The sequence below is a fragment of the Ammospiza nelsoni genome, chromosome 14 (assembly GCF_027579445.1).
Source record: "Ammospiza nelsoni isolate bAmmNel1 chromosome 14, bAmmNel1.pri, whole genome shotgun sequence".
In the NCBI taxonomy this organism is placed as follows: Eukaryota; Metazoa; Chordata; class Aves; order Passeriformes; family Passerellidae; genus Ammospiza; species Ammospiza nelsoni.
The window spans coordinates 20,196,755-20,217,752 of NC_080646.1; the positions used below are offsets into that span (position 1 = coordinate 20,196,755).

The 20,998-nt window shown below is 39.2% G+C and overlaps 1 protein-coding gene across 5 annotated transcripts; it reads left to right on the forward strand.

Moving 5' to 3' along the window:
* Window positions 1–3,680: 3,680 nt before the first annotated feature.
* On the forward strand, window positions 3,681–20,204 carry BNIP2 (BCL2 interacting protein 2). Of its 5 annotated transcripts, XM_059481821.1 has the most exons (14): window positions 3,733–3,756; window positions 5,277–5,408; window positions 6,697–6,918; window positions 7,946–8,083; window positions 8,579–8,709; window positions 9,408–9,475; window positions 10,288–10,461; window positions 12,276–12,452; window positions 13,090–13,192; window positions 13,310–13,441; window positions 14,070–14,156; window positions 14,288–14,386; window positions 15,766–15,801; window positions 17,709–20,204. In XM_059481821.1, the coding sequence occupies exons 5-14, from the start codon at window positions 8,660–8,662 to the stop codon at window positions 17,755–17,757; spliced, it is 975 nt and encodes a 324-aa protein (XP_059337804.1). In that variant the 5' UTR covers window positions 3,733–3,756; window positions 5,277–5,408; window positions 6,697–6,918; window positions 7,946–8,083; window positions 8,579–8,659; the 3' UTR covers window positions 17,758–20,204. The 5 variants fall into 5 exon arrangements, with proteins under 5 accessions (XP_059337806.1, XP_059337807.1, XP_059337804.1 ...); XM_059481824.1 differs by lacking the exon at window positions 6,697–6,918 and having other exon boundaries at window positions 3,722–3,756; XM_059481825.1 differs by lacking the exon at window positions 15,766–15,801 and having other exon boundaries at window positions 3,738–3,756.
* The last annotated feature ends 794 nt before the right edge of the window (window positions 20,205–20,998 follow it).

The following is a 20,998-nucleotide window of genomic DNA, read 5'->3' on the forward strand; positions in this document are numbered from 1 at the left end:
GTGTGTTTTGTGGTTTTTTGCAGGAGCTGTTGAAGTGAGCTGAACTGAATCCATCCTGCATGCAGGTAGGAATCACAGCCTGACCATCACAGCACACAGAAACACAAACTGAGAACTCAACTGTTTCGTATCAAGGAAGCTGCAGATTTTTTTGATTATGCTTAACATTTTCCTGGTGTGAGTCATTCACAATTGATACTGGATTTAGACCACAATATGATAAAAATTCTATTAACACAGCATTATTGTAGACTTGAATACTGCAAATGGAAAAGATCAGACATTTTTATAAGGCACAGGAAGGTAAGAATGTTTACCATGTCAAAAATAAATATGCAGAAAATAACCTCAGAAAACAAAAGTTATCTGTATCTAACTATTTCCCTTTTCTGAGACAGGCACACTTCTCAGTACAAATTTAGGAATGTTGAATTAATGGTATACAATCACACATTGCTCTGCAATTCTACTGCTGTACTGGAATTATCTAGTGGTACCTACCTGGAAGGAGATGCAAGAGGTCTATTGCTTTTGTTTTTATGCCTTAGTCCCACAATTAATAGGTTCCCCAATTTTCAGCCAAAATGCAATTCAGGATTAATATTCACTTTTCTTGAGGGGATAGAAGTTAGCAAATATGGTATGAATAGTCATGTATTTAGTACCTTTCACATGCAATACAGAAATCTTATTTAAAGACATAAACAAATTCTGTAAACAAAACAATCATTATACATCCCCTTCCTTCCAAACACAGACAGAAAGTTTCTCATGCATAGCAAACTGGTTCTTTCTTCTTCTCACACCAGCATGGCTGATTGTAGCCAACACACTATGATGCTCTCTGATAGAGAAAAAGATATAAAACCCTCTGAAAATCATACAGAGAGAGGATCAGTAGGTTGTGTGGAGGTAATAGCTATGGCCTTGAAATAGCAAATGTGGGGGATTTTGTTTGACTCTTAAAAGGATGCACATTCTATTTTTGTACTTCTGCAGCTGAATTCCAAACACAAGTCCTTCATGTAGACCTGGCTTAGAACTTGGCCAGAGATGGAAAATACAAAACACCAGAGGGGTGTGTTAGGGGATGTGAAGTGAAAGTGCTTAAAAACGAATCCACTACAGCATTGTGAGCTGCACCTGAAGTAGTTGAGAAAACCTGGGAAGAGAGAACACAGGGACACAGACTGTTGGATCAATAACTTAGCTCATGATATGCAAAGACTGTGAAACTCAGCTGTCATTGCAGTGGGACAACTGAGTGCAACACAATGGCTTTAAAGAGGAGATGACAGAAATATCAGAAGCGAAGCAGAATATTATACAGCACCTACCTCTTATCCAGGTATCTGAAAGCTGCTAACATGTTGATCTTGTCATTTCGTATCACTGTTGTCCAAGGCAGGAGCCAAATTATTTTTATGGACTACAAAAAGGGCAAAATATAGCTGCAAAAAAACCCACACTAATGTATCTGGATTTCCTGTATAGGGAAAATGGCAAGGAGGAATTCTGCACAAATGCAGTCTCCACATCCACCCCCACTGGGACAGACTTTCAAATTAATGTTTTCAAGTTCCAACATTTCTGAGCTGTTGCTTGAACCACTTTAAAGGGAGATATTTCCACCCAGTTGATGGGGTTTTCTTAGATTACTAGAAAATGTTTTTCTAATATGTAAAATGTGAAAGGACTATAAAAAAGGGGAATCTTTTGTATTCTGCTACTTTTGATGACTAATTTCTATTTAAAGGTTAATTGTCAATTATGTCAGACCCCAAAATTGTGTAACAGTTGATTTTCCCTATGCACAGGACAAAATGCATACAACAGAGCCTTATTCCTTCAAGCCTGTTCTCTTTGGTAACGCTTTCATGTCAGAAACTGCTTATATTTGCAATTATCTTATGTTTAAAAACATAATTATTCAACATTCGCCAGTAGTTGGCTCTGACCTTTTGTTTGCTTGTTTTCTCGGTTCAGTTTGAACACTTGATGGATTTCCAGCTATCTTGTGCCACCCCGTGTAAGAGATGGGAAATTACACAACTTTCTGACCACTGTGACCCGAGTTTGGCATTGGAGTCCTGCAGATGAGTTTTGTGCACTTTGAAGACATTTTTCAGTTTATCAGCAACTGAAGCAAATTTTAAAAAGTATTGAAATTGTTTAATATGAAAACTAATTTTCCTTAAAACGTGATTTCTTTATACTTACGCTAGTTCTTCCTTTACATTTGTAACTTTTACATGATAATGTATACAGCCCTCAGGCCATCTGCTGTGCATGATACTAGTTCTTTATGATTGTGTTTTCAATATTCTAATTAATATACCTTCATAATTGTGCTCTTTCCCGTTATTTGTACTTTTTTTATTTGCTGGTTGGTGGTGCTTGCTTTTTCTTTAGTGGTATTTTTCTTTCTCATGTTTTCCTCCATGCATTTTTTGCACCCTTATATCCCTTTTTGATTCCTTTCACACTTCTGCATATCAGTCACATTAATTCCAAGTTCATTTAGTACCCTACAATAAAAGAAACTTTGCTGCTATTGTTGTGTCTATTGGGCAATAGATTAGCTGTGATCAAGTCGGTAGCTGTCTATATACTGTTAGTGGAAAGTTCTAAACCTTAGCCAGAGCTTTAATTCTACTTCTAAACTTAGTGCTATTACAATTTGGAACGTGAAAGGGATAAAAGAAAAAAGATTTATCTACCTTTCCGTGATTTTACTGTGATGAAGGTCTGTGTTCGGGATGTTGTGTTTATACAGGTGAAATTGTTAGCTGCAAATGGCTAACATTCCGAGGTTTTCCTCGGTACTTCGGCTACCGCTGTGTTAGTGCTGATATTACCTGGGCTCTTTTCCCTCATGCAGGAGGTTCCGCTCGTGCTTTTGACACTCCTCTCACACCTTCTTGGGCTCCTGAAGCATCGGGCACGGCACTCCAGCCCTGCACAAACAACTCCGCGAGTGGATTTGACCTTTTCCATCCCGTGTCCCGCGGGGGGCGACCCAGGACTCGAGCTCTCGGGTCAGTCCGGCGACAAGCGGTACGGGCGGTGGGGGAGGGCGGTACCGAGCCCAGGGACAGCAGCTACTGAGCGTTAATCACGGCCAGCCGAGGGCTGCCCGGTGCACGGCCCGTCCCCGCCGCGCTGCGGGCGGTGCCAGCGCTCCTGGCCCGGTGCCGTCCCTCGGGCACAGCAGGGGCGGCGAAGGGCACTCGGCCAGCTCAGCCTGGAGGAGACTGACGGACGAGCTCACTGCGGGCTGCAGCTCGCTCCCGAAGGGCAGCGCAGGGCACGCACTGATCTCTGCCCTGTGGCCGGGGACAGGGCCTGAGGGAACGCCTGGGGCAGGGCAGGGTATCGGGAAAAAACTTTTTACTCGGAGAGTGCACTGAACAGGCTCCCCAAGGCAGTGCTCACAGCAGCAAGGCTAACAGAGTTCCAGGAGCGTTTGGACAACGCTGTGGGGCACGCCAGGTAAGCGTTACGGCGGCCGGGAGCCTCTCTCAGCGTCCCTCTGGTCCCGCCCTCACGGCGGTCGCTCTGTGCCGCCGCACCCCCGCCAGCCCTCACGGCGGCGCGAGCGCCGCCCTCGCTGCTCACGCATGCGCACGAGTGTCCGAGCAGCGCGCGGCCCGGGCTGTCACGTGGCTCGGGCGGCGGATGCGGTTCCGGGTGAGCGCGGGCGCGCAGCGCAGCGCGGCCCCGAGCGCGGCCCGGCCCCGCCGCCGCTCCCGCCAGGTACGGCCGCGGAGGGGCGGGAGCGCCGGGCCGGGAGCCGCGGGCCGGGGCCGGGCCGCGCGGGGCGGGCGCGGGGCGAGGTGGGGCCGCGGCCCGACCGCAGGTGCGCTGGGGGCGGCGGATTCAGCACTGTGGCCTGGCCGGGGCAGCGGCGGCGGCGCTGAGCGGACACCCCGCGGCCGGGCAGCTCCTCGGCCCCGCTCGGCCGCGCCCGCCGCTCCCCCTGCACAGGGAAGGGCTGTGAACGCGTAAATCTGCGAGGGGAAAATGCCTTGCCCTGCCCCGCCCCGCAGGATTCCGCACAGCGCGGCTGTTCCGCTGCAGGCGTAGCAGTACGGAGCCTGCCACGGAAGTCAGCGTTGCTTTCCAGTGCTTTTGTCTTGGTTCCTCCTGATTTCCTGCTGCTAATGCAATACGCTAAATAGTGGTTGATTATTTCTGGTTGGTTTGTATGCGTGTTTAAGTCCAACAAAGGAATATCTGGGCAGGGTATAAGTTCTTAGAAGTTAGTGTTTACCTTTAAATAAGTTTGAGTGGTGCATAAATACAGACCCTTGTGTTGCTCTGCATGTGGAGTTAAAAGTAGTATCCTCAGGAGAAAAGCAAGAGTTTTCAGAAGTTTTCTCTTTTCTGTGCTTTGATGCTGAGGGAGAGAGGAAAGGAGACAATTGATCTGTTATTAACTATAGTTCTTGCCTGGTCCCGTTTTGCAAACTTTCACGTTGTAAAGTCTGGAGGGCCATCTTCAGGTTTGGGAAACTTGTCTTGGATTTATGGCCAATCTGGCCACGTTCTAAAGACCATTGAAATTTAGAAATTGCAGCGAGCTGCATCCTTTGGGTTTGTGTACCAAAGATGTGTCTGTTTGTGCTTGAGGTTTGCTTTAAAATCAAATGTGAAAATTACTCTTAAAAACACCTCTTTAATGCCTTAAACCTGGAATTAATAGTCTGTGAAACCTGGAATTATCTTGACACTCAGTTAATGTTCCTGTTGACAAAATAAAGGTGAAATGTGGGGGGTAGAATGTAGGCTAACCTTGATTTGAAGTTGATTTTGACATTTTGAGGTGGAACAGTTTTCTGTTCTTTGCCTATTAGGTACATTGAAAAAATGTAAAAATGTAAATTTTTAGTAAAAATGCATGACATTGAAATTGTCCTGCAAAGTTAAACTTTGTATTTATTCTATTTTAGATGTGAGGTTGCTGATCAAGTACTGAATATAGGTATTAGTATTGGATAGGCAGATGTGACCTTGGAAATGTCTGGCTTGTAGTTATTTGTGCATATGCTTGAGAACTCAAAGGTGAAAACCTAAATAACAATTTTTGTAAGCAGCCTTTAACTTCATTAATAAAATGATCTCATGCTTTCTGTTGTCCTTCTGTCCCACCTCTGCTGCCACCCTGTTTTTTGGGTATTTGGGAGAGACCCAAGTCTCTGTTTAGCTCTACTGTAAATTTTTATAAATGACAATTTTTAACAGGCTTCTTAACATTGCTGTACTTGATATTCCAGAACCAACCAGCTAAGGCAGCTTGGTATTAATGAGAGAACTCTGAAAACTACCTATTTTCTAAGAAAAAAGGATGAAAACAGTGATGTTTGACCTCTGGTGCAAGCAGTGACATTCTTCAGATGCAAACTTAAGTAGGTTCGACCTGCTGTTCTGGAAATGTGTTCATTAGCTGTAGTGAAAGAGCAGTGGGTTTGAGTGATGTGTTCCTTTTTTGTAATACCATAACTTGCCTGTTGAGATACTTTCAAATATAAAAGGCATTGAAGTGTGCTAAAGTCTAATGGCTCCAGTAAGAGAGCAGAACCTCCTGGCAACCCTACATTCAGATATTGTTTGATGTGTTGAAGTTTCTGACCTTTAGATAACTCTCCATCTTCCATTTCTTTATGTAAAATAGAAAGTAATGAGCAGTGGAGGATAAGATCAGGCTTGCTGTTCTTAGAAACCAAACGTTTTTGAGCTGGCCATGAAGTGTGCTAGGGTCAGGTAGAAATTATTTGCTTTTTTTCTACATGACTGATAAATACTTGCATTATTAAAATTTACGTTTTTTCAAGTCACATTTTTAGATTTTAGATTTACAGCTGAGTTAAAAAGGCTTTGGCATTTTAAAAACATGTTGGCAATGCCACAGCAGGAGTAGAAGGAGTATTCTAAACTCAGCTTTAGTTCGCATAAGCAGAAGTAGATTTTTTTTGCCTGCTAGTAAGCATTTAGATTTGTTGATGTGAAATAACTTTGAAGTCATCACTTGCCTAACTTTCTTGAAAAGGTTGCCCTTCCTTCCTAAGTTCTTATTCTTCTAGTTGACAAGTGATAGTGCTTTTATTGGTGAGACTTAAAGTCAAGACATCCAAACCAGCTACTTAGTCTGGGTGTAAGTAGGATGCTGAAAACCTAAATTCAGTCTTATCTGAAGTTGAACTCCAAGCTTGCCTTGTAATTTGCTTTCAGGTGTTCTGTGTGGTACTTAGCAAATGATTGCTTTGTAGTGTACCTCAATGGGAAGCTGCTGATGAGAATTCTGCAAGTGGTGTCAGGAGTGTTCCATAAAAGCACCTTAAGTTTAGATAACAGCACCAGTAGCTTTTAAACTCCTCTTAGTACAACAGGCTTATCCCAGGGTGATGAAGTGCAGGTAGAAATGCTTCTGCACTGAAAGGCTGTCCATTTGGAATTAACAGGTGTTACTTGGTGTTGGGGATTCTTCAAAAGTGTGGGAAGAAGACTGTTCAAGTCTTGGAGCAAACCCCTGCTTTCAAGTGTCTGAGAACTGGATAGGGAACGCAGTGCAGGTCAAGGGGAGCATCTTACAGCCACCAGCACAGTGACAGGCTTGGGGAGGGTGATATTTGGGTGTTCTGACTGCCAATTTTTTGTCCTTTAAGACTGAAGTCATGAGTTAAGGTTTTCTTTCAGGTTTATAGTCACCTGTATATTTGCACCAGCTGGTTCATTCCATGCTGCTGGTAACCACTGCCTTCTCCTGACTGCTGAGGGCCCTGGGGAAACTCCTTGGGCTTCATCCCAGTGTCCTGAAACAAATGCACAGAGAGCTCTGCACACGTTCACTGTTACTGCTGATCCAAATGCGGCCTTCCCTCTGAGCAAGTATTTCAAACCCACTGTTGCAGCCAGCAGGTTTGTGGCCAGGAGTATCCACACCTTGTATGCTGAGAACATCATCAGCTTGGTGACAGGCAGGACTTGTTTCCAAGCAGTGCTTTAGTCAGGACAAACAGGGAGAGCTGGGAGGGCACTGCTCAAGAAAACAGCTGAGAGGTGCAGGTGCTGAATGTCTCAGACAGGGGGAGTCTGGCCCTGAAGAGGAACTAGGTTCCTACCTTCTAGAAATATTATTTAAATTTTCTGGGTGAGGGGAGCAGGGAAATGTCAGTAAAACAGGCTTAACTTGAGATCATTAGTGTTTAATTTGTAGCACTGCAGTTTTACAAAAAGATTACTTAATTTTTCTTTATTAATGAACTTGCATAGCGTAGCTTTAAGCATTGCAGAACATTTTAAAATCAGGTCAGGAGATGAAAAATTGGATTTGTCATGAAAGGAAAGCTGTTCCTACAGAACAGTAAGTGTAATTTGGTTTTCACCCATGTAAAAAAAAAATTATATCTCTTGTCACAGACACATTTTATGAAAAGTCCTGAAAAGCCTTTTTCTCCTGAAAAGCCAAGAGGCCTCAGGAACAAAATGTAAACAGTGGTTTGCTGCTGTGGAATGCAACAGTTGCATCTGTGATTGGTCTCAAGTGGTTGTTTTTAATTAATGGCCAGTCACAGTCAGCTGGCTCAGACTCTGTCCCAGATACAAACCTTTGTTATTCTTTCTTTGTCTATTCTTAGCCAGCCTTCTGATGAAATCCTTTCTTCTATTCTTTTAGTATAGTTTTAATATAATATATATCATAAAATAATAAATCAGCTTCTGAAACATGGAGTCAGATCTCTGTCTCTTCCCTCATCCTGTGACCTCTGTGAACACTGCCACAATCTCTGGGTTAATAAGCAGTATTGGTTGCATTCAAACTTTGTACTTACTGCTGTTCTGTGTTGATTGGTTCTTTGCAAAATACCATGGTTTCTTATTTTGATGGATGTTGGTTTTCTTAATACCTTAATTGATAATTTTACCTGTTTCTGCCAATCTTTAGCGCCAACACAGCCAAGAGCTTCAGCTGGTTTGGACTTCTATGTCAGCAGAATGGTCTGCCATGTTCTATTATTGGGGATTCCTCGTTGCTGGTGATGGGTGAGCCTGAAAAACGACAGCTATACTTGCATGTCATAGGGTGAGTTCTCCAAAAACACTGTCTTAAATAGTTATCTTTAAAGTGTTTGGGTTGTTTGTGGTTTTTTCTTTTTAAATGGCTTGTAGTTGAGATCTGACCATCTGGACTTTTTCTCAAAATATACACTTATTATTTATCTCCTATAGAATCTAGAGATACATCTGGTTTCTTCCATTTTGTGTAATCTGAGTGAACTGGTGTAATCATAAATGATAGAACAGGTTGCTCAAGGCCTTAATTTTAACTGAGGGGTTGATCCTCCTTGACTGCATTAAATCCCTTCCAACCTAAATTGTTGTATGATAAACCATTCCCACAAGCAGTTTTGTATGGGGGGAAGAAAAAGGTAAAATGGAAACAAATAAAAAACTTTTCCCTGTGGTGTTTATTTTTTATTCTGCATAATACCTCAACTTGATGATAAGTTAAAGAATGTGTTGGAAGTATGGGAATTAGCACAGTATTGAGCTAACACCTTCTGTTATGTTCCTGCAGCTCCTCTTTAGCCCGTTGTGCTGAAGACCAGAGGTTCTGCCTGATCAGGAGTCTCTGTTAGCAATTGAAGTTAGCTGGAGAATGGAAGGGGTTGAGTTTAAGGAAGAGTGGCAAGATGAAGATTTTCCAAGGTTTTGAATTCTTTTTTAAAGTAATTTGGATCAAACACATAACATCAGCAATAAGCTACCTCTTGGTCTTCCTGGTGAACTAATATTCAGTAATAATCTTGCAGTGATTTCCATTAATAGAGCAGTTTTGAAAAGGTTTTGTGGCATATTTCTTCAGGGTTGCCACAGTTGACATTTCCAGTGTTTTTAAATGAAGATTTGTAAGCTTGGCTTTGTTTATTTCCTGTGAAAATATTTTGCAACTACATTGTTTGCATATTACTCCCAGTGCCTCATGACCCAAATATTTCATTAAGCAAAATACTGAGGAAAGGCTTTAAAAGTTAATGCTGCTACTGATGCTTGGGCCTACAAGAAAATTAGCTTTAGATGCTTTCTATGATTAAACTAGAAACTTCTGTACTTTATTTCACATCAAATTTTGTCAAGCAAGAATATGACAAGTTTTCTTAAGGATGACACACTGGTAATAGTCAGTGTTTTGGTATTTGTCACAGGATGGGATGGTCACTTGAATGCTGTAAAGGAATTTTCTGCTGCCTTGGTGTTTGTTAACTGAAATCTTGCATTTAGGCTATAAGTAAAGTTAATTCAGTACTGACTTTACAGTGGGTCTTCGTAGTAATGTGTAAGTCTTAATATATGGCATTAAAAAAAAGTCATAGCAGGTTTGTAACAGTAATTGCTTGGTGTCCCAGGCCCCTGCCAGAGGATGATCCTGTTGAGTCTGATGCATTGGCTGCAGCTGGAACAGAAAATGAAGCTGGTGAGAACATTCCACTCCAGTCCAGCTGACTGCTTCCTCCTTGAAAGGCTGCTTTAAAGCTCCTTGGTGTGGGGGGATTTTATTGCTTCTTTTGTTTGGTGGTTTTTTTTTTTTTGGGGGGGGGGTTTATTTGTTTTTGTTTGTTTGTTTGTTTTGGGGTTTTTTTGTTTTTGTTTCATTAATTGGAGTTTTGGAGGTTTTTGCATGTAAAATTTGTTTGGATTTTGTCTCTCTGCTTTACTTGCAGCATTTCCAGTGCTGGATTGGTAATCTGATTTTATTCCTTGCTTTCAACTCCTGTCTAAATCATGCCAATATTTGCCTTGTACCTCAAAGCATTCTGTGTATTCACAGAACAGATTCTTTAATTTTATGTCCTCACTGTTGTCTGTCAGTCTTTTTTTTTTCAGCTGGTATATAATTTTCCATTTTATCAAAGATAGTTATGATGTCACTGAAGCCTAACAAAACCAAGTGCTAGGGACATGAATCTGTTGTATTATTTGTGAGATTGATTCTGTGTAATATCTGGAGCAGCTCCTGGGACACCTGGATGCAGCAGGCAGGGGGAGTAGTGTCTGCCACCTTGCTCAGACTGTGTGTGTGTGCAATGGGTAATTTGAGAACTTTTACCTGCTGTTCTTTCCATCCCCTATTAAAGTCTTACTCCAAAGATAGCTTGTTTAAATTATGGGCATCAATTTATAATGCATTATGAGAAAGAACTGTGCTTTTCTGTCTTGGTAATATGCTTGTTTAAAGTTGCTTTAGCAATAAAAATAATAAAAAAAAAATTAATTTGCTTTCTTTAGATGCAGAGGGTAATGGAACCAAATTGAGGAAGAAACTAATGGCTCCAGATATTAGCTTAAATTTGGATCCCAGTGAGGAATCTGTTTTTTCTGATGACTTGGATGAAAGTGGAGAGATTGATTTGGATGATTTAGATACTCCTTCAGAAAATAGCAATGAATTTGAATGGGAAGGTAAGTATTTTGGTTCTTTTGTCTGATGCTCTAAAATATTTTCTTGTGTGCAGGTTGACTGTTTCTCTAGTAAGAAATAGCTATGACTCAGTAGTACAAGAGGAGAAATACAAAGGTAGTGATTATATTAGGAATTAAAAATAGATGCAGTGACTTTTTAAAGAGCAAAATCAGACCTCATCTGATCAATAAACAGGGAAGCAGGTACTAGCTGTAACTGCAGGTAAACTTAGGTGAAGATCGTCTACATATGCATCTGTAAGACCTGAAGTTATGGAAAATCCTCTATTGCAGTAAGTTTTTAAGAACCATCCAACAGAAAAAAGTACCCAAGGTATTTTACATGTGTTAGAAATGAGTTTTAAATGTAAGGAGCCAAACAAAGATATATAGATTAACTACTCAGAAATTGATGAATTTCAATTTAAGGAGGACTGAATAGTATTTTTAAAAATACTAAGTAACACCTGAACTCAAGTCTTCCTGTGGTGACAATGACAAAATCTCAGTAGCCTTAGAATATGCATATTTCCAGACTGACTAGAGGCAGTAAAAGAGTCTCTATTTTATGTCTGGAAATTCTGAAATTACTTCATAGGAATTTAAAGTAGCTATAGCCACACTGGTAATGATCTCAGTTTTAAGACATTAATAGGTGTTATATATATTAGGCAAAACCTGGAGATTCTAACAGTTTTTTTTTTCAGATAAGTGTTTTGTGTAGGAGTTAAAGCACAAATTTTAAACTTTGAGTTTAATGATGTCTTAAGGCCCTCTTTATGGAAGCCAAGAGCAGTTGTGTTGGGCAAACTGTTGGAGTCTCTAACATCTGTAAACTTCATGGTTTAGGAATGTCTCTAATAAGTAAACATGTAAACTCAATTATTATTTTCTCATCCTGAAAATAAAATAATTTAAATTCCTGAAGTTCTCTGTTCACTGTTATGTTTGAAACACTACCTGTGGAGAAATAAACACTCTTTAAAATAAGGAGGTGGTTTTAGTTTGTAAATTGCTAAAGGCATATTGCAGTGGAAGTTTTCTTAACAGAGACTCTGTGTTTAAATTTCTAAAAGGATTTTCACTGTTTTAAAGAAGAATTGGTGTTTATGGTTGCTTTTGCAGTGATGCAAAGGAAATGTTCCGGATGTTTGTGTCTTGTTTTTAAAAGTGGCTGAAAAGGGTTTCTGTCTTTTCTTCCTTTAATGCTGCTGCCTTCATTTTCCTGGAAGGATAGTTTCAATTAACAGCTTTGTTTCGGGAACAGACAACTAACTTGCAGTAGGTTTTTCTCGCTTTGGGTAAGGTCCATGCAACAAAGTCAAGAATCATAATTTCATTGGAGCAAATTGTCGTACAGATTCCTGTCAGCAAAAATTTCATCTATTTTGATTGCACATGTGAATTAGATTTAATTTCCAATAGATTTGTCTGCATGTCTGCTTGCAAGGTACCTCAATGTTTTGAATCATGCTTCATGTAAATCTGTGATTAACCTCTGTAATTCTCATTGGAGTTAACCACTTTGTTTATTTTGGTGAAATTCATTGGGGTCTGTGTTCTGAAAGCCTACAATTAATTAGGCTTCTCCATGAATGGAAATTTTTCACATAGTTGTAATAGAGAAAATTGCAGCGACAGATAACTGCAAACATGAGTGTGTTAATTCAAATATCCATGATGTCAGCGGGTGTGTCTGACTGGCTGAAGAATACCAAATAGATTAGATAGCAAAGTGGTTAACTTGTGTTGTAGCTGATTGTCACTATGCATGGTATTCATAATGGGTCTTCAACATGTTCTCATTTTGGCAGATGATCTTCCAAAACCAAAAACTACTGATGTCATTAGGAAAGGCTCCCTGGCTGAGTACACTGTGGCAGAGGAGAAGGATGACGGTCGCCGCTGGCGAATGTTTCGGATCGGAGAGCAGGACCACAGGGTGGACATGAAGGCAATTGAACCGTACAAAAAAGTTATCAGTCATGGTGGTAAGGATTGGTGGTGTGCTCTGGGGAACTGCTGAGCAACTACTTCTTTATCTGAGTTGGAGGGGCGCAGGAAGAGCTTTGGGCATGAAGACTTGTAGTAATTAATTTGTTGCAGTGTTAAGACATGGTTGATAAAATATTTTTTTCTCTATTAAATTAAAGTTCCAAAATGTACTCATGGTCACGTGTACTAAAATGCACCTATGTAATGAGATGTATTTACTCTATCCTACAGTGTCACTGCTACCTATGTTTTTGGTTTCTAGACTATTGAAAACATTAACTATCCATCTAGTAAAGCAGAAATAAATTCATGGCTCTTCCCAACAGTCTGTGAAGTTTAGGTTGGAAGAAAAGTTGATTAAACTTTAAGAACATAAGATACTATTAAATCTACTGAGGTTGTACACTGAAATGTTGGTTATAGATACAGTGTTTGAGTAAAATCAGCTTCAGCTGTTGCCTTAGAAGTAGACAAACTTGAAAAAGAGACCTTGATGTTTTCTCTAACTGTATGAATGTGTCCATATGGATGTGTGTACATCTCTTCAAGGTAAATAATGAAAAAGCTTAAGATTGTGTAAATGTAGTCAGTGTATTGTCACCTTTGTCACTACTGCTGCTTATTTCTCTTTAGGTTATTATGGTGATGGGTTAAATGCCATTGTTGTGTTTGCTGTTTGCTTCATGCCTGAGAGCAGCCAGCCTAACTACAGATACCTAATGGACAATCTATTTAAGTAAGTCATCCTCTGCCTTTCTGTGTTTTTATTATTTTTAATATATTTGAGCACTACTAGGAATTACTTTCAGATGAAGATTGTGGATATTGAAATTTTCTTTGCTTGTCTCTCCAGGTATGTAATTGGCACTTTAGAGCTGTTAGTAGCAGAGAACTATATGATAGTTTACCTGAATGGTGCAACAACACGGAGAAAAATGCCAAGTTTAGGCTGGCTTAGGAAATGTTACCAGCAAATTGATAGAAGGTAAGAAACTCTGCAATATTTTCTTACAATATTCACATGCTCAGAGATAAACATATTTAGGAAAAACTGCTTCTTCTGCTTAAGATTTGATGAAGGAAATTGGTGTATTGAAAACCTTTTCCTAAAACCTTTTCCTAAGCCAGGCAATGTGGGATGATGCTACAAACATGCCTGGTAGTGTTGTGTGGTGGATTTTTTTGTTGCTTGGGGGTTTTGTGTATGCTTTTTGTGTCTGTTGTTCTCAGGGTGTTTTTTTCAGTGAAAATAGTACTCTTAGAATACTAAATATTGTTATCCTGTAGAATATCCTTACAACTTACTGTATTACATATGATTTGTAGGAGAAGTCCTTTGTGAACTACTTTATCATTAGGTCTGCAAAGATATTCAGAGGAGCTTCTCCTTGGGATGTTACTTCCTTGTCAAATTGATACTGAATCTTTAGTTTTTATTTTACAGTTGTATAGTATTTTTTCCTCTGATGGAGGTTGAGTTCTAATAATGGGATGTCAGAATACTGTGTTTATGTGACAACTGTGCTTCTAAAAACATACTTCTTACATATTCCAAAACCCCTGGTCATGCTGCCTTTTTGTTCCAGTAATTATCCCTTGTTTAAATCCTTCAGGTTAAGGAAAAACCTGAAATCCTTGATCATAGTTCATCCTTCCTGGTTCATCAGAACTCTCCTGGCCATCACAAAACCTTTTATTAGGTAATGCTCTGGGAGCTTTTCTATAAATAATTCTGACAACTGTTTGCTTTGAACTTAAAAGACTGTTTTAATATTGACCTAATGAAAAATGTGTGGAGTTGTAACTGTGCCCTGCATTTGTTCTTCCACAGCTCAAAATTCAGCCAAAAAATTAGGTATGTCTTTACCCTGGCAGAACTAGCTGAACTCATCCCCATGGAATACGTTGGCATCCCAGAGTGCATAAAACAGTACGTTTCATTATTCCAACATCTTCTACACTGATCATGCTTTAGGGTGTTGTAATCAGTGTTTGGTTTGAATGTAACACTTGGCACATAGTGACTTAACTGAGATTACTGCTCTGTCTAGGAGGAGTGTCCATGCTAGACCTCATTGCTAAAGGCAGTTTGGAATGGAGTAGCATGGACAGCCAAAATGTTCATGTATAGTCATTTTCACAGTGAGCTTTGTGCAATTACTGAGTTGTGTGTAAATTAAGCCTTCTAGAGAAGGTCTCATTCCAGTTGTTCTGCACCTTGGTGGGTATATTAAACTGGCTTGTGAGTGAGAAATTGTGGGCATGTTGATGCTGAAGTTATTTATAAGTCTTCTAAAGTGTTTTAATTAAAATGTGGAACAAGTTAAGTGCTGAAATATCACTTGGATTGGGTTTTCATTTGAAAGAAAAGCAGTGATGCGAAAATGCTGAATCCCTACTCACTACAGTTCTAAACTACTTTGGTAAAGAAATGAAGACAGCATCGGTGCAAGTTTTTTCCCTCCCATCCAGATAAAAATTAGCCATTTTAACATCAGCACAATTCTGCTGTCAAACAAGATGATGACCCTTTTGTCAAAAACATTTGTTAATGCAGTAATAAAATAGAAACCATAAACTTGGGTCTTTAGAAAACCAGATGAAAACACTAACAATCCTGATGACAGCCTGTCAGAGGGTGTGACACACAAACCCTGTGTTGTCTGCATTGTAATAGGTGACACAAACTGGGGGAAGGTGGCACTGAGGGCACAGCCATGCTGGGCAAAGCGTCGTGCCCCCTGCAGATGGCTGCTTGTTTCAGTAGACATCCAGCTGCTGTCAGCTCCACAATTTAACTCTCTGTAAGACAGAAAAACAGTTTTCATGGGGTGGGAGTGAAACATGTGACAAAGCTGAGGCAGCCTTGTGCTGTCTTTAGAATTTTTTGTCTGGGGTTTTATGGGTGTCTTATGAATATTCAGACTGTCTTTCTGAGTTTTAAAAGATTTCTCTCTGTATTGATGAACCTTTAACTGTTCTGCAAAGTCTAGACATGGTTAACTTAAAGAGTTAATTCTCAGATTTCTGTGGAGGATTATATCTGGCTTCAAACTGTCATGGCTTTAAATTTTATTGATGAATGCTAACAAGAGGTTGTATTGAATTCATTTTTATGTTGTAGTAAGTAAAGCTTAATGGGTTTTGTTTAATGCTAATAAATGTTGGAGGTACGCTGTTTTTTTCTTAATTATATCAGTTTCAAAATTAAGTTTCTGCAGACCATTGACACTAAAACTGGTTTGCAGCTTCTGTTGATTTTGGCTTTTATATGTTACATTTACTGAAATAAAACTTTTCCTCACCAAGGTATGAAGAAGAAAAGTTTAGAAAGAAACAGAAAAGGTATATTCATCTTTTGATTAGGGTTGCATCTATATAAGACAATTTGCACTGCAACTAACTCCCAGTTGATTGGCTTGCATAAAGGAATAAGCATTTGTAAATATAAACATGCACTAGTGCCCAAGTGTTTCTGCATGACAGCAACTATACTGTACTTGCAGGCACTATGGAATCTGCAAGAACTCAGCCTGGGTGTTCAGACAGCTATTTGTAAATAGTTTCTATTACACTTTTATGTGAGATCCTCACTTTTAAGGAGATACATGGGTTCTCAACTTGAAGAGGCAAAAGTAGTGCTTCTGTGGGAACCCATTAAAGCAAATGTCATTGTTTCTAACAGGAATTGATCTCTGGAGATGAGCAGTACTTAGTGCTAAGCTGTAGCTATGCATTAGCAGAGATGTAACTCTGTAAGAAGTTCTAATACTGAATCTTGTATTTTTGGTATTTGCTACCTTTTTAGTTATTAACTTGCATAGATGCAATCTAAATTAGTATTTTAGTGCTGTTTGTATTTGCAGTGCCTGTGTTCCTTCCTAATAAATACTTTGTTAATTTCCAGTCTCCTGCTAACTATTCAAGCTATTCCACAGCTGATGAATTTTTTGAATGTATATGTTATTTTTTCACTCACTAACAAATTGACTGAAAGATTTTGCTACTAACTTTGGAGTTTTTTTTAATTACTTTGCCTTTGTGTGCCTAACTATTAAGGAAGGCTTATTGTCTAAACTGGGTAGAGGAACACTGAGATTGAAGTAAAAGGAATTTAAATTATTTCTGGAAGCTCACATGTAAATCTAGTCATGTGTTGAACATTGTTCAGGAATTACTCCAATGAAGTGATAATGTAAAAAATCTACAGTAGAACAAGCACTTTTTTGTGTCCCTGTTGATAACTTCACCTATACTACCATCACTTTTGTAAAAAGTAATATGTTCTTCAGTGAAAATTAGATATAGAGATCACAGGCAGAAGTGGATACTGAACCTTCAATCAGGTAGAAGGCAGCTCCTTTTTATGGGTTTGTGGCCCAGAGGAGCTTTCACTGTTTCTATCATTTTGAAAAACTGGCTGGTTATAGTTTGAGAGACTGGACAGGTATGTTAGAGGTAATCTCTCACTTTAGAACTGCTGTTGGTTTTAAAATTAATTTACCTCCATGCACAACTTATTTGCCAGAAGATGTTATCAAGACTGTAGCTTGTTCTTACTGTAAAGAGGAAAAGTACAATTTGTGCAGGGTTCCAATCCGATCATCCCCTGGCTTCTGCAAAGCAGCATTTTGTTTGCTGGTCCCAAGGCAGATAATAAAAAATAAGGTACAAAATCAAACTCACTTTTATCAGCATGATGGTGAATTTTTCCAGGGTAATTGCAAGAGTCTTAGAACGTAACAGAAAAATTATTGCAGTTAAGGAGCCTCTTCACTTTTGTTAATTCAACTAGTGCTGTTACCTTTAATGTTAGAGTAATTAAGCCAAGAAGGTAATTAATTCAGTGCTTATGAATTCATCAGAGTGGTAGTGCTTGCCAGTATTGTCATGTTATCTGTACTGTATTTCTGTTTGCATTTGTTATTATGAGCACAGGCCATGCTTTTTTCTTCTGTAGTCAAACTTGACTTGCACTTTTCAAATGCTTCCTCTCAAGTGCTGTAGTTACTTAAATGGTTTGCTAACAATTTTTATTAATTTTTAGGGGGTGGTAAGAAAATAGATATTGAAAAGAACCCAAACATCATGACTACATTAAATAAAAACCTTAATTTATTATTTATTTACTAAAACTTTTCCCATATAAAAGCTTTGTGTTTTCCCGTTAAGGTTAATATTTTTTTCTTAATAATATGAGCTGTCAAACTATGTTAACATAGTTTAATCTTATTGCTTTCTTTGCTGAGCAGAGTTGACCAAGAGCTGAATGGAAAAAAAGAGCAGAAAAGTGAACAGTAAGTTTGGAGTCCAAACAAGACTGAAGAATGCCCAGATGGAAGGATGCTGTTTGTGCTCCATTACAGTGCATTCTCTGTGTGTATGTATTATATAATCTGTTGCAAAAGGTGCTTTGGATTAGCACACCATGAACTGCTTACTGCTGTATTGGTTTGTCTTGACTTTACTTGCTGTTTTATGTAATCATTTTGTACTGCTAAATGGCAAAGAACCCTATGTTTTCAGAGGATGTTCTTGCAGCTGTTTATCTAAATGATGCATGTTCTTCAGTAAAATATTTATATACCTAAATGTTAAAGGAAAGAGATAATATATATATTTTTATGACTGAACAGTATATTGTGTGTACCTGCTGAAGGAATTCATTTGCAGGTAGACAAGGCCATAAGTTACTTGTTCTTATTGTATAAATCTGTTTTCCTGTAAATGGTCAAGTGCATTTCTTTGTTGTCATGAAAACTTGTTTGGATATTAACAATCATTATTAACTTGGCTTTCACAAATACAGAGATCCTTATTTTTGTTCATTTCCCTTACACAAGCTCACTCCTTTACCTCACCAGAGTGAGCTTCAGCTTTGGTGTCCTTCAGTGCATCATTCAGGATGCAGAACTGCAGTTCTATGGGTGGCACTTAGTTGGCCAGGAGGTTTAAGCCTAAGCCACAAAAGCTGAACTGACTGGTAAGATACCAGACTTTTTTCAGTTGAAGTTGTGAATTTTGATTCTGCTTCAGTATGTCAAGACTGTCTCAGCTAGCAGTACGAAATGAGTTCATTGCAGTTCTTTGTGGGTGAATCTTGATTGTTACTGATGGGAACTCTGGTCATGCTCAATAGAACCTGGGAGCTACACAGGTATTCTAGCCACAATACCATTTCTTGGGCAGAAATATGAGGAGTTTTATGCTACCTGTGTCATTCTTGTAGATGAAACATGCATTTCTAAAGTTGTTAGGCACATGACACCAGCACTAATTTATCTTTCAAGAAGTGTTTTAAAGGTTGGGGTGTTTTCCCTCCCCGCAGTGGTGGTAAATCTGTGTCTGCAAGAGGTCTTCTTGGACACATAACTAGTGTGTCTAGGTTTACTGGGACAACAGTAATGCACTGGTTGATACATTGTAAAAGTTTGTAACATCCTTTGATAAACATTGCATTTTCCATGTAAGGGCAGGTGTACGCAAATAAATTCATTCAGGAGTTGAGCAATTTCATGTTGTAGCAAGTATATTAAATCTTTGCTTTTGGTGTTTATTGTGCTCACAATTTTGTCTTAATGCTAAAAAATATCACTTTTAAACTATATTTAATGTTACTCAGTTATCTTATAAAAAAAGAAGTTATGTTCAACCAGATTATTACATGACACTGATAAATAGCAGTTGTGAGATATTCCCTGGTCAAGACTTACCAAGTAACAATCCACTGTCTCCAGTGATACCTGCATAGACCCTGAGAGCATATGGATGTCAGGTGAGGGAAAACTGCTCATGTCTCTGGAGGTTTACTCAAGTCTGCAGTTCAGATACTTTCATCTCAAGATCAAAGTCCTTTTGTTGCAGTAGTTTCTGTATCAGAGTTTCAAGGAGGTTGATAGGCAGGATGTATTCACACAACAGAGATAAAATCAATGCCAAGTTACCTTGCATCCACGCCATCAGGTTTGCATCTTGCTCTGAAAGCAGAACACAAATGCACTTTCTTTGTGGCTGTCTTATCTCCTGCTTCAGTTTTGATGTTGACAGATTATTGTAAAGTTCAAGTCAGTACATGGAGCTCTGCCAGCCTTGTTTACTTTGGATACTTTCACAGTGGGATCTGTATGACCGTGCAAATCTGATTTTTACTGGGTTTGCACGTGTCCTGAGCTAAACAGGAAGCATTCTGATTATCTCATTTCTATTTTTTCCTAATTGATAAAAGCATTAGTCTCAGTAAAATTATATTTTTAATGGAGGAATTGTAGTTCTCTGTGTCCTGTGGCTTCCTGTGTGTATAGTGAAGTACAGACTAGCCATTCCTCTGTATATGCCACATTTACCAAATGATGGGATTGTTATTGTGTTTCCTGGTGGCCAAGGATTCTACAGTTTCATGCTGCAGTAGTATGGTTTCTGTTGGAAATGTGTATGTGCTTATAAATGGTTTATTTCTCTAGTGTAAGTTGTTGTGAATGAGTATACAGCACAGCAGTTGTTCTGTCTCTAAAGATATGCAGCTTGAGAAAGAAGTGTATTAAAATATTATTCCCCTCTGCCTCCTTGCAGCTCATCATTTAGTGGTGAGGTGGATGTTTACAAAAAGCAAAGTGGTCCCAAAGCTATGGATAATGTTTTGTCAAACTTAACTTTTTTGAAATTTATAATATAATGTAATATATTTTAATATGTAAAAATCTGAAAAGTTGGAATGTCATGCTTAAATAAAAATTATTTCAAAACTTGAATCACTTTGTGATAAGATACAGTTTTGGAGGGAATTCACCTTTCAATGGCACTTCCTTCTAAAAGTAAGAGTAATTTTGCTAGAATTTGGTGACCCCTGTCAAGAAAAAATTTCCCGAGTCACTGATTTACCTCTGATTTGGAGTTCATTAGTTGATATATATTTATATATGTAGTAATAAGTCATTACCTATCTCATTATTGCTGTGCACAGCTGAAATAGAGATATGGCCTCGATGTGACATTTCCTGATGATTTCTGCAACGGGGTAAATTCAGAAGTGGCAAAGAGATTCTGGAGAAAGTGTCATTAAAAACTGGTGTGAGTAGACTCTGGATTTGCTTGAATGTTCTTGATCTGTGTAATATGGCAGAGCCACGTTCTGTTGGAGGGCAATGGGAAAGGATTCAGAGCTGAAGCAGACTGAAGAACTTTTATTCCAAAAAGGGTAGAACTAGCTAGAATAATATGTAACCTTGTTCATAACAACACATTTGGTATATTTTTTTCCTTTACCTTCAGTAAACAAATGAAGAACAGCCCCAGTTGCTGAGAGGAACGTTGTACAGAGAGACAGCAGCTACACTCCAGACTGCAGCCCACTAGGATATTAGAGCCTGTGTCTGTTTCAGCAGCTTTGTTGCATCATACCCTGAATGCTCTAACGAGAGTTTAAAACTTCCAGCAGTTAATTGTGTCACACTTCGAGGTTAGATTACATGTGGTAGTAATGGAATCTTTTATGAAGGAGCTGCAGGTGTGTCATGGGCCAGGAGAAGGTGGTGTTGCCTGGTCA